The sequence below is a fragment of the Lontra canadensis genome, unplaced genomic scaffold (genome assembly GCF_010015895.1).
Source record: "Lontra canadensis isolate GAN:19392208 unplaced genomic scaffold, GSC_riverotter_1.0 scaffold99, whole genome shotgun sequence".
NCBI classification, from domain to species: Eukaryota; Metazoa; Chordata; class Mammalia; order Carnivora; family Mustelidae; genus Lontra; species Lontra canadensis.
In genome coordinates this window covers 4,867,879-4,880,224 of record NW_022631093.1, presented here as the reverse complement: position 1 = coordinate 4,880,224, position 12,346 = coordinate 4,867,879, and the positions used below count along the sequence as shown (strand labels likewise).

General features: G+C 51.4%; 1 protein-coding gene across 1 annotated transcript; it reads left to right on the top strand.

The window, feature by feature from the left end:
• The first annotated feature begins 7,531 nt into the window (after window positions 1-7,531).
• On the top strand, window positions 7,532-8,275 carry NEUROG1 (neurogenin 1). Its single transcript, XM_032837786.1, has one exon. It carries the CDS (start codon window positions 7,532-7,534, stop codon window positions 8,273-8,275), a length of 744 nt encoding a protein of 247 aa, XP_032693677.1.
• Window positions 8,276-12,346: the final 4,071 nt, after the last annotated feature.

The window sequence follows — 12,346 nt, the reverse complement described above, 5'->3', positions numbered from 1 at the left end:
CCGGCGCGGCGCGGCGGCCCCGGCGGATAACAAGGATTAGCTGGGGGGCACCTTTGAAGCCCGGTCCCCCCTCACGTGGCTGGAGGCCGCTGCGCAGTCTCCTCTCGTGCGGCCCTAATCCCCGCACGCGGCCCGCCCCGCCGCGCCCTGGCCCTGGCCCTCTTGCTCTCCCCGGCCGCGCGGCTCGGGCAAGACCCCCTTCCCCGGCTGCGTGAAAGGAGCGGGGGCGGCGAGGGAGGGGGGAGCGCGGGCGCGGCCGGCGGCCCAAAGACGTGCGAAGTGATAAATACATTGTTTCGAGGCCGCCCGCTCGCTCGGTTCCGGGGGAGGGAGGGGGGGCCATAGAAAATGAGGCACTTTCTTCCCCCTTTAACTCAAGGGGAGTACCAATAATTCATGTATGTTATAATTCTTCATTGCCCCTAGGTAGTCTGGGAAAACTGGAAGAAAAGAAAATGCCAGAAAGTTACGGTAAAACTTAAGATGCGGCCGAAGTCGCTTTCTTTGCCCCTGCTGCGAGTGTTTGAATAAGAAGAATGCTCCCGGACTGTAACAAGCAAAAAGAATGAAGAAGACAAAAGATTTCCAGAAAAAGGTTTAGCTAGAAGACAAGGCAAGTGAAACTGAAAGGAGAAAAAAAGCATTTACAATGGAACAATAAGTGTACTAATCGCTTTGATATATTATACAAGCCCAAAGACCCAAAACATTGTGTAATTATTTATAAATGACTTCTCCACTCCTGTGTATAATGCAGAGGAAAGAATAAAACTGCAGGCTACTCTCTAAACTATTTCTAAATAGACCTGGTTCAAAAGAAGGCAGAAGTGTTTGAAATAAAATAATTAATGGTGGATTTTATGGTTGTCTCATTAAAACATTTTAATTACTACAAACAAAATGCATTTGTGTTCCAACCCAACATGAATTTATGTAGCTGCAGCATTAAGAAAAAAGCAAAAGGAAAACACTTCAGCTATTTCTCAACTCTCTGTTTATTTCAGAATTATCTCCATAAAACCATAGTCAAATTCCATTAGGATAAATTTCACTGCGACTTCTTTTGTACACACAGGAGGAAACACCCTCAGTTTTCCCACACTTGACCCACAAGCATCTTGGAGGGAGGGGATATTTTTAATCTCCACTGATGATGTTCTTAAGGATTCAAAAACACGAAACAGACTAAAATGAACTCTGGCTTTAGCAATATCCCATGGCAGGTGCGGCCTGGATTTGGGGAGCTGAATCTAGTGACAGCAACAGCAGGGCCTCTGTTTTGTTTTGTTTCTAAATCTGAGCCCAGAAGATTTCAAGAAATCTAGGAAGGCAAAACCCGGTCTCTTTGAAGGAGGTTCTGGATTGATTCTAGCCTCAAGCAGCTGATGTGAACATGACTCCAGGCCTCACTGCTGAGGGCAGTGGGGGGTGAGCACCTTCTGCCTGCTCCCTCTTCATTTCAGGGCTTGCACCCCCGTGGGCCCTCCCTGCACAAGCATGCACAGCCCCTTCGCATCCCCCCACACACTGTACTTTGGGCACAAAAAGGACATTGTTTTACCCAAGACTGGTCCAAACCACAAACGCACTTCAAACCTTGGGTGAGCCCAAGCACATATTGTCACCCCGCTAGGTTTGAGAACACCAATCAAATTTGAAATTTTCTTGTGGAAAGAATTCATTTGGCTGCAGAAATGACCAATACATTTTTGGAAGGCATTTCTTACAGGGCACTGGAATAAAGTTGATTATTAGGACTTCCCTTCAAGGCCAACATTCAACTCTCAAGTAGGCAGATTGTACACAACCAAACACATCGGTATACAATGGCACAGAATATTCAAGCAGACATCTCTGAGGTGGGAAATGCATACAGCCGGCACTGTATTTAGCAGGGCAGGGGCTGAGGGGGGCCTCCACGGATTTCTGGAAACCATGGATAATTTGCCATTTTCCTTGCTCTGTCACTGAAAGACCCCTCTGTTTCCCCCCTCCTGCCTCGTTTCCCCCCTCCTCCCCCCGCTCCACAACTGTCATGGGTCATCAGTAAAGAAAACAGGGAATTGTTTCTCCTTTCCACTCCCCAACCCTACCCTGCTTCTCTTAGATGGAAATGCCTATCTGCGGGTGTATTTAATAGACCAAAAGGAATACTGTGTGCCTCTCGGTCCAACATCTTCCTTCATCACATCATCTGGAGTAACTGCACCTTTTTCTGTCTTTAAAAAAAAAAAAAAATTACAATGTTTTCTTTCTAAAATGCCACCCACCAAACCAATGTCATCCCTCCCCACAGGTAACTCCAGAAAGAACACGATGATGGTAGCAGGAACAGTGTGGAGAGGGTGGACCTCGCACAGCTTTGCTTTGTGCAAAAAATCTGCCTTGTAAACTCGGTGCACTGCGCTGCCCTGTGCCCAATACCCAGATGGATGAGTGGCTGGGTAAGGCACCAAAACCCTTCACCTTTCTTCTCTTAAATGGCATCTGAGAGTTCATGTACACTGCAAAAACAAAAGAACATCACCTGTAACAGAATCCAGACCTACATGTATATGTCACAGCACTCTTGAAATTAATATTCTGTGTAACAATTGGTGGGGAGGGAGAATGGTAAATCTCAGCTAAAACAGTTTGGGAGAAAAGGATGAAATGTGATGATGTCCTTCCCCCTGCCCCATCCAGCACATCCCGATGACCACGGCAGCACGTGGAATTGCAGGACACTGACCCCCTCAGCCTCGTTCCCTGGCTGGCTCAGTTACGGGAGCTTTGTATTTGTATATGCCGACCACATTCATTTACTGCAGGTAAACATTTATAATTTGCCACTATTTTCTCCTATTTTGGCATTTCTTTCCTTAAAAAAAAAAATTCACCAAGAACCTCAAAAGACTCTGGAAATATCAAATGCCTTGCTCCACCCTGAGAGCCTCTCCTCCCGTCTCTCCAGAATGCCAGTTCCTTCATGGGGTGTTGACATTAGAAAGGTCCTCTCAATAGGGACTAGAACCACCTTCCCGCTGGTTCTGCCATGGTCTTGAGTCAGACCTCCAGAGATGCCTGGAAGAGGCATGCTCTTTCCAGTCCCTGCATCCGTTCTGGGGGGGATCATCCCCTGCCCTCACACCCGCAGCTGTCACACAGGCCCCACCCCTGGTCTTGGTATCACTTGGAGCACCTCTGAGCCATCATAGAAGCATGTCTGATCTCATGGGCTTAGGTAAGCACAGGATAGGAGGTCGGATGCCAAAGCAAGGCATTTATTCCAATATGAGGAGCAAACAGAGGTTCACTACTTCAGCAGGTGGTCCATATTTCCAGAGTCTGATGAGGGCATCTGGGCTGGGGTCCCCCATCATCCCTACCACCTCAGGTGACCATGCTGTGAGAAACTCTGGTTTTATCCAGACCCTTGGAACATCTTCCCACCCACCAACATCTGCCGCCTGGCTGACTGGCAGCTGGATGGCTCACACATCAGGCACTCAGACCTGGTACGACCCTCGCCACCTCAGCTCCTGCTGGGGCTAGATTTATTGCATCCTAGTGTGCTCTGGGTATGAGGGCTTCCACAAATGTGCTCTGTACTCGCCTCCAAGGGATTTGGAGGGCAGGAGAAATTTCTCATACTTTTATTTTGGAAGGGAGAGCTCTGAGCCTCAGAGGGAACCCTTGGGAGCCTAAGATAACATCTTATTCTCATTCTCCCAGGACTCAGCTCCATCCTCAGTGGGTCACCTCCAGGAGAGCCCCCCCACCCGCCACCTGCCAAAGCCTCAGATGCATTTATGAAAAGCCAAGTGGGCAGGCACTAATGTCCAGTGAGGAGCTTCCCCATGCACTGCCCATGAGTCCGGAACAGGCAGGGCAAGCCTTGGATGCCTGCCCAGGCAGGTCACTAAGGCTCGAGCAGAGGAGTGGGACACACAAGGGAGAGAGCACAGAGCCACTGCTAGCCCATAAGGTGCCTTTAGGCACATGTGAAAAGCACACCTCTCTGGGAAGATGCCATCCCTCATCACGGTGCATGGCTCAGTCCATGGTAGACAGGTTAGAATTTAGCCGCACTTGCACTGGATGTTCTTGTGCAGTGAACCACTGGGACCACTGTGATAGTCCTGCTCACAGAAAGCAACAGGAGAAGGAGACGAAGAGGAAGAAGAAAGACTGCCGTGGCCATTCGAGACCCATCACAACTGCCCCCTACACTCTTCTCACTGGGACCCCATAGAAGCCCCATCCAGACTGGCCCCCACATTGCTGCCACAGTCATCCTCATCCCTCCATTCTATCTAAACTGCCTATTCATATCCCAGCCATCTTTCAAGGCCTTCTCAAGGGGTGCCTTGGTGGCTAGTGAGTCAAGGCCTTCTCAAGTCCCCCTCCGCTAGGAAGCCTTCCCTGACACCCCTTCCCTTTGGGAGGTGCACAATGCTCTTCATGTCTGCTCCCTTAGTGAGCCCTCAGTACTTCTCACAGCCAGTGTCAGGTTACCTTTCTGTGACCAGGTCTCCTCGCTCTGTGGCTACAGGTCTGCCTGACTCTACACAGAGCACTGGCATAGGGGAGCATGCAGGAAGCACTCACTGTGTAGTTATTAACAGTGATGGAAAAACCTGCAATGGGGGCTGAAAGGACTCCCTAGTCTGGCCCTAGTTTGACCACCAGCGATCCCCTGAGTAACCTGGAGAAAAGAACCCTCCATCTCTCACCCCAGTTTCCTAGGTATGAGGTTCAGGACCCAGACAAATAATCTCAAGGGTCCTGCCAGCAGTGAACCCTAGACTTACGAGGCTCAGAGCCCCTGACCCCCATTGGCCAGTTTGTCATCCCTGTTAACCCAGTGTCTAGCACAGTGCTTAGCCCCGGATAGGCAAGCAATATGGTATACAGTTTGCCTCAGTCTCTGTGCTTTGGCAACGGAGCATTTAACTTGGTGTTTTATTCAGCAAACCTCAGACATCAAACCTAGCCAACCCAAGCAAAAGAGCCCTGCTAAGAAGAGTCCTAGGGGTTTCTTGTGCAGTCCATGATTCTGAAGACTAGAGAACCAGCCTTGGAATATAGGGGAGATAGGGCATGGGTATCAGAACCACAGCTGAAGGCAGGCCTACGAAAGAGTTAGGGCAGGCTACCCACTGGCTCCTGGCCACACCTTCCACTACTGGGCACTGGCCCATCCAGGTTGTTGCCACAACACATGTATACTCTGAATTATCACCAGCTCAGAGCCTAAGTGCCAAGTGGGGCACGCAATTGACCCCATTTAAGTCACATGGCCATACCCCAATTGCCAGGAATGGAGAGGGAGGTGTTCATGCATTCAAATTCCTCCCTAGGAAGGCTCTTCAGGAGCAAGGCAGCCAAGAAATGACAAACAGCCACTCCAGTGACCCTGTTCCCCTGAACAGACAGATTCTTTCTTCCAGGAATTTAGAAAAGACACTGCAGTAGGTTGAATAGTGGCTCCCCAAGAGATATGTCCACCGAGAAACTCAGAATGTGAACTTATCTGGAATAAGGTTCTTTGCAGCTAGAATTAAGGTAAGGATTTCAAGATGAAATCATCCTGGACTAGGGTGGGCCCTAAATCCAAGGTCAAGGGTCCTTATAAGTAAGAGAAAAGAAGACACAGAAACACAGAGAAGGAGGTGTCAGAGACAGATGTGGTGCAGCTACAAATTAAGGAAGGCCAAGGATTACCAGGAGTCACCAGAAGCTACAAGAAGCACAGAACGCACTCTCCCTCAGAGCCTCCAAAAAGAGGCAACCGTTTTGCAGCCTTGATACCAGACTTCCAGCCTCCTAAAGAACAGATGTCTGCTGTTTGAGGGCCCTAGTTTGGGGTGACTTAGTACCACAGTCTGAGGAATATAATACAGGGGCCCGGCAACGTCAAATCAAGGCCGGTGGGAGTGCACTGGAGCCTCAGAGAAGTGGAGTGAGGATGCCAGGGCTCCAGCAGGCTCACACAAATGCCAGCACCTTTGTGTTCCTTGAAATGCCTAGTGTCACCCAACAATTTCCCTTTCTGGCTTAACCAGATTAAATCCACTCTTGGTGACTTGTAACAAACCTAAAGCTCCTCTATCTGAGAGTGTATAGCCTTCTCTCCAGGTTGGGAGTACATGTAAAGCACTGCAGTGGGGACGGCAGGGCTGGGTAGACCCCATTAAGCCAGAAAACGAGCACTGGACAAGCAGCCAAGGCAGGCTCTGCCTTCAGACAGCAGTCCTGTAGAAAGGGGATAGTGTCCCAGGCAGAGACCACTCTGAGGACAGCAGGGACCAGACCTGAGGCAATCGCCCAGGTATCATGGGGAGGAGACTGAAACTTTGCTAAAAGGTGTTCATTTTGTTTTTAACCTCCCCACCCCCATAGTCTGGGCCTGTTCCTTAGTGAATGTTTCCCCCTAGGTACAAAGTTGGGTGTGTCTGGGTTCTACTGCTCCAAAGTGAGCACTGGTGACCAGAGAAAAGTGACCGCTGACAGGCAGAGTGGAAACCTTCTACTGTAAGAGGTGCGTTTATGTCACTAAAGAGCACTTTTCTCTGCCCTCTGCTCTATGACCCTCATCTGGCCACTCTGTCTTTGGATAGGGTTTTCCAGGGTTTCTGAGGGCGCTGCCTCTGCCAACCATTCATCGGTGCTGCGTTACAATATAACCCTTCCAAGTTTCCCTCATTTCCCTCATTCAACATCATTTCACATCATACTCAACAGGAGAGACTTCCGCCCCATTTTACAGATGGGAAAAGCGAAGTCAAATCTCTTGGCCAAAGCGACGCCGCCAGGCAGCAGCGGGAGAGAGGAAGCGAACCCAGGCTTCCCGCCGGCTGCAGGTTTCCGCAACTTGCTGCGCAGCTCACACTCGCCGGCCCGCGCCCCGCCTCCCCGTCCCACCCCAGCGAGGGGCGCCGGGCCCGCCCCCGGAGGAGCGTGCCTCGGCCGCTAATCGCCGGGCGCCCCCGCCTCCGTTTCACCGCCCGGAGACACCCACGCCGGCTCAGCCCGGAGACCGCTCCCCCGGCCGCGCGACGCCGCGGATTGGCCCGCGGTAATTACGGGCACGCTCCGGAAGGGGGGAGGGGCCGGGCGGCCCCCCGCGAGCATAAATTATGCAAATACTCGGGCGCCGCACGGGGCTGACCTGCCGCCTCGCTCCATTCACGGGGGCTGCCGCGGGGGCGGAGGTGGCAAGGGAGGGGGGCGCCCATTGTTGGGGCGGGTACTTAAGGGGTCCTGAGGCCGGTCGTGTGCCACACTCGGTACTCACACGAGCTGATCTGCTCGCCGGCGAGATCACTGGGGAGACCGGCCGGGAGCGTGGCCCCTGCAGACGAGGCAAGGAGGTGAAGCCAAACTCCAGGTGCGCCCCAGCGCCTCTCCGGCCTTCGCGCCCGCAGCGGCCACAGGGTAGGCCCGGGCCATTTGGAACGTAAGTGCGCCCCGGCGACCCTGCCCTCAGCCCGGGCTCCCGTCCTCCAGGAATCCTCTTACCTGCCCATTGGTCCCACGCCACGCAACGATGCCAGCCCCACTGGAGACCTGCCTCTCGGACCTCGACTGCACCAGCAGTAGCAGCAGCAGCGGCGGCGGCGACCTATCCGGCTTCCTCACCGACGAGGAAGACTGTGCCAGGCTCCAACCACCAGCTTCTGCCTCGGGGACGCCCGTGCCAGTGCGCAGGGGCGCTCCCGGGGTTCCTGCAGCCTCGGATACTCCCCGGGCGCAGGACGATGAGCAGGAGCGGCGGCGGCGCAGGGGCCGGGCGCGTGTGCGCTCCGAGGCGCTGCTGCACTCGCTACGCAGGAGCCGGCGTGTCAAGGCCAATGACCGCGAGCGCAACCGCATGCACAACTTGAACGCGGCGCTCGACGCGCTGCGCAGCGTGCTGCCTTCCTTCCCCGACGACACCAAGCTCACCAAGATCGAGACGCTGCGCTTCGCCTATAACTACATCTGGGCTCTGGCGGAGACTCTGCGCCTAGCCGACCAGGGACTGCCTGGGGGCGGTGCCCGGGAGCGCCTCCTGCCGCTGCAGTGCGCCCCCTGCCTGCCCGGGCCCCCGAGCCCCTCCAGCGACGCCGAGTCCTGGGGCTCCGGTGCCGCCGCCTCCCCCTGCACCGCCGCCGCCTCGCCACTGTCTGACCCCAGTAGCCCCGCCGCCTCGGAAGACTTCGCCTACGGCCCCGGCGACCCCCTTTTCTCCTTCCCCGGCCTGCCCAAAGACTTGCTCCACACGACGCCCTGTTACATCCCTTACCACTAGGCCCTTTAGGGACACCGTTACCTTCCCCCTCCCTCAGGCAACAGGCAGTAGATGGAGTCCCAGCTGCAGTCTCAGGTCCCCCAGTCCGGGCGGAGGGAGGAAGCAGGAGCTTTAAAGGGACGGGAGATACCTGAGCCTCTTGTTAGGTCGCTGCACCCTCGCCGAGGCTGCCCCTTGGTCTGTTTCTCCAGCCCTCAGCCCCCGGCCCCTCCTGCCCGCCCTTAGACGGCCTTTCCTTTTGCACTTTCTGAACTCCACAAAACCTCCTTTGTGGCTGGCTCAGAGCTGACCCCAGCCACCACTTCAGTGTGATTTAGAAAGGGGACAGATCAGTCCCTGAAGACGAGGTGAAAAGTCAATTTTACAATTTGTAGAACTCTAATGAAGAAAAACGAGCATGAAAATTCGGTTTGAGCCGGCTGACAATACAATGAAAAGGCTTAAAAAGGAGAGACAAGGAGTGGGCTTCATGCATTATGGATCCCGACCCCCACCACGGCAGGCTTGCTCTAGGAAAAACCGGAGACTTGCGTAGCTATTCAGGCACCGGGCTGGGAAGTACTTTAATTTATTCAAGATGCTTCTTTCATATGAAAATGTATTTTTGTACATAAAGAGTTTATTCTATTATGATGAGCTATCAAAGTTTACATTTTTGTACTGCAGATGTTTTGTGTAAATAAAAACCAAGTTAAAAAAAATAAGTCACCAAGTTTCTCGCCTAATGTTGGTGTCTCTCTGAGGCTTTCTTCCCTCCCCCGGCAGCTCAACCACTAAAGTGAAACACTATCCTTACCCACCTCCAAATCTTCCAGGCCCTTTTCAAAAACAATTAAAAAAAAATGCACCTGATTTCCACCAAGAAACGGATAAAGACAGACCGGGGCATTTGGGATCCATCATTTCCTTTCACCTTATAAACACAAGGGAGATCTTTCAGGCTCCCTGTAAGCCAATTAAGACTTTTTAGTGGGGAATTAGCCCCGGATACACAGCTACCTGTAGAGGTAGGGGCTGTGGGAGACTCTTTCTTTTGAGGAACTCCACATCAGCTGGCTCTGTGTTTCAAAGAGAGGGGATTAAAAAAGATCAATACAGTGTGACCACTGGCTAGGAGTCCCAGTGACAGGTGGGCCCAGGCTGGGCAAGCAGAAGGGTCCACTCTTATAACAGCCTATTTAGAGGGAGAAATTGATTTGCAAACAATGCCTCCAAATCGACGTCCATTGAAGCTAGGATCTCCCTGGCTGTGAGGTGTGGGATGAATTATGCTGGTGTGGTATCCCTGGATGGGATGTGCACCTGCCTAAAATTGTGAGTTGGGTGTCTGCATACACACACCCCACATTTACTCCCCAACACATGTTGTGCCCACAGTGAGGGGGAGGGGTGGGGAATAGGGAGACATTCGGTGGGCTCTGTTCTGGCTTGCCCAGCCAGTCTTCAAGGGCAACAGCCAAAGCTTTCATTTGCTGCCAGAGAAATGAGCCGCCCAAACTCAATAGGGATTTTTCTGACTGCAGTGTGTTTGTTGTCTGACAAGTAGCTAACAGCATTGGCCACGAGGAGCTTTTGTTTTAAATTTCAGGATGTGGAGGACTACAAGAGATACTTCCTAAAATGCCGTTGCTGTCTGTTCCCGCAGCTCACAAGTTACCGCACATGAGCACCAAGATTTCCACCCCTCACTGGGTTGCCCCTTTCCATGAATTTAATTACTGAGAAGCAGGAGTTCAGGAAAATACTATGGTCTCATGTTATAGAAATTGTATCTGTTTAGGAGGTGCATAGAAATAGAGGGTCAAAAGTAAAGCCACAAACAGCATTTTCCACTTGTGCAAGCATTTTCCCCCCTAACATATGTCCTGACAAGTGGGATCCACAGACTCATATGCGGGTCTCCAGCAGGCATCCCCAAAGCCCAGCCACCAGCAAGGAGCCCTCTTTCAGATAAAAAAGCTCCTTTACAGAAGGTTCTGGAAAACTGGGTTCCTGCTCTAACTGCCCACAGAGCAGACAAAGAATCCTCCAAGAAAAGCTTCAGAAGTTGTGAGGGCTCAGAATGGAGTTATTTCTGCTAAAAGCTCTAAGGAAGAAGTTGTGTCTCTTGAATGACCCTGCCTAGGGCCCCACTCTATTGTCTGTCTCAGAATTAATTCACCCTACTAGCTTTGCATTTTCCTATAGCAAAAGACACAAATGGTCTGCATCAGATTTTCTGCTTTCCTGTGCACAGGATGTTTGGAAGTGACTCCTTTCAGCCCCAGACGCAGGAAAGGCAGGTCTCCTATGGAGACTCTGAGCAGCCAGGGGATAGGTGAACATATCTGGGCCAGAGGATGAGAACAGCTAATTATGTTTATCATTGTCCAAAATCCTTGGGAAAACCAGCAGCAAACAGACACCCCGAAATCCCCAAGGCATCCTGGAGCTCACAGCTGCAACAGGACCTTTGTCTCCTCTAACAGGACATAGCCAGCACCGAAAACAAGAAACATCATTACACCCTAGACTGTAGAAGGGCGAACCATATGCCCAACTATGTTGCCAAAATAGGCTCATAACTTAAGGTACAGGGCCCAGAACACCTTCCATCTCAAGAAACATCTTTCACAACATCAGCTGCAGGGATGGGGGCGGGGGTTCTCCACCCCTGCCAGTTAATATGGTTCTTCTAAAGAAGAAAGCATATATGTATAGCCCTTGGAGCTCTCAAGTAGAAGAAAAGGAAGATTTAAAATGCTTATCCCTAGCTCAGGGGCCTCTTTCTTTCTGCAGCAGACTCTCTCGTTCATCCACAGGCATCTGGGAAGATGGGCTGGGGGTTACTAAAATATTCTAATCCATTATAGAGCATAGAACTTACTGCTGACAGCCATGATTCACTTCTTCAACAGAACCTTCCACCAAGGAATCAGCAGGTGCTTAGGAAGGTGTATTCATTCTCCACCTTGATCTCTCTATTTGCTTCTGTCCTGCTATAATGTATATTTGTACACACTGCATCCAACCCTCCACAAACCAGGCCAGGAAAGACTAGCATGCCCAGGAAATGCAGGATTTCCCTCTTATCTCTAATCACTGTTTGTCAAGCCCCTGCTGTGTGCTGAGCATCATTCCAGGCACCACGGTGAGCAAGACACCCCAAAAGGAGCTCCCCAAAAGGAGCTCAGAGTCTCACAGGGAAAGACAGAATAAACTCCTAAGAGACTGTGGTAAGTGCTAAGGAGCAGAACATAAGATCATGTAAAATAAGGGGAAGAGGGAATGCCAGGGTTCAGGGGAGTTTGCTCTTGTAGAAAAGATGGTCAGGAGGGCGCTGGGTGTCTCAGCCAGTTAAGCATCCAGCTCTTGATCTCTGCTCAGGCCTGGATCTCAGAGTTAAGAGTTCAAGCCCCGCATGGAGCCTACTTGAAAATTTAAAAAAAAAAAAAAAAAAGATGGTCAGGTAAGGGCTTTTAATGAGATGACATCTGAGTAGAGGCTCGGAAGACAGAGAAAAGGAACAAGCCATGGCATTATCCATTGGGAAGAGTCCCAAGAAGAAGACGCCACAAGGAGAAAACTCTTGCTGTGCATGGTGCAGAGAAGGACAACAAGGAGACCAATGTGACAGGCACAGACGGGGGTGGGCAACGAGGGAGACAGATGGGGGGCAATGGAAGCCATTATTCTTTTCCTTAAGGTTAAGGTTGAAAGCAGAGGAGTGATGTGCACTGACCTGTATTTTTTAAAGTCACACTGGTTGTTACACAGATAGCAGAGGTCAGGGACCAGGACAGAAGCAGGCACCCAACTAAGCCTCTGTACATTCGTCCTGGCGGGGGGGAAATAAAGGCTTATAGTGGTAGAAAGGTGAAGAGTGGTCAGAATCGGGACAACTTCCAGTGCAGCCAACAATATGATTTGCCTTGGGTTATGAAAGAAAGAGAGAAATCAAGGATTGCCTTTAAGGACTGGGGTCAGGAGTAAGGAACACACAGAACCCATTTCTAAAAGCCCTTGACAAATGGTTAATTTTGCTGAAACTGCTCATTTAGCACCAAAAGCCAAGATGGAAACATGAGTTGT

Excerpts from the sequence above, each read along its gene's own strand:
- NEUROG1 (XM_032837786.1), top strand. The coding sequence starts at position 7,532 with ATGCCAGCCCCACTGGAGACCTGCCTCTCGGACCTCGACTGCACCAGC.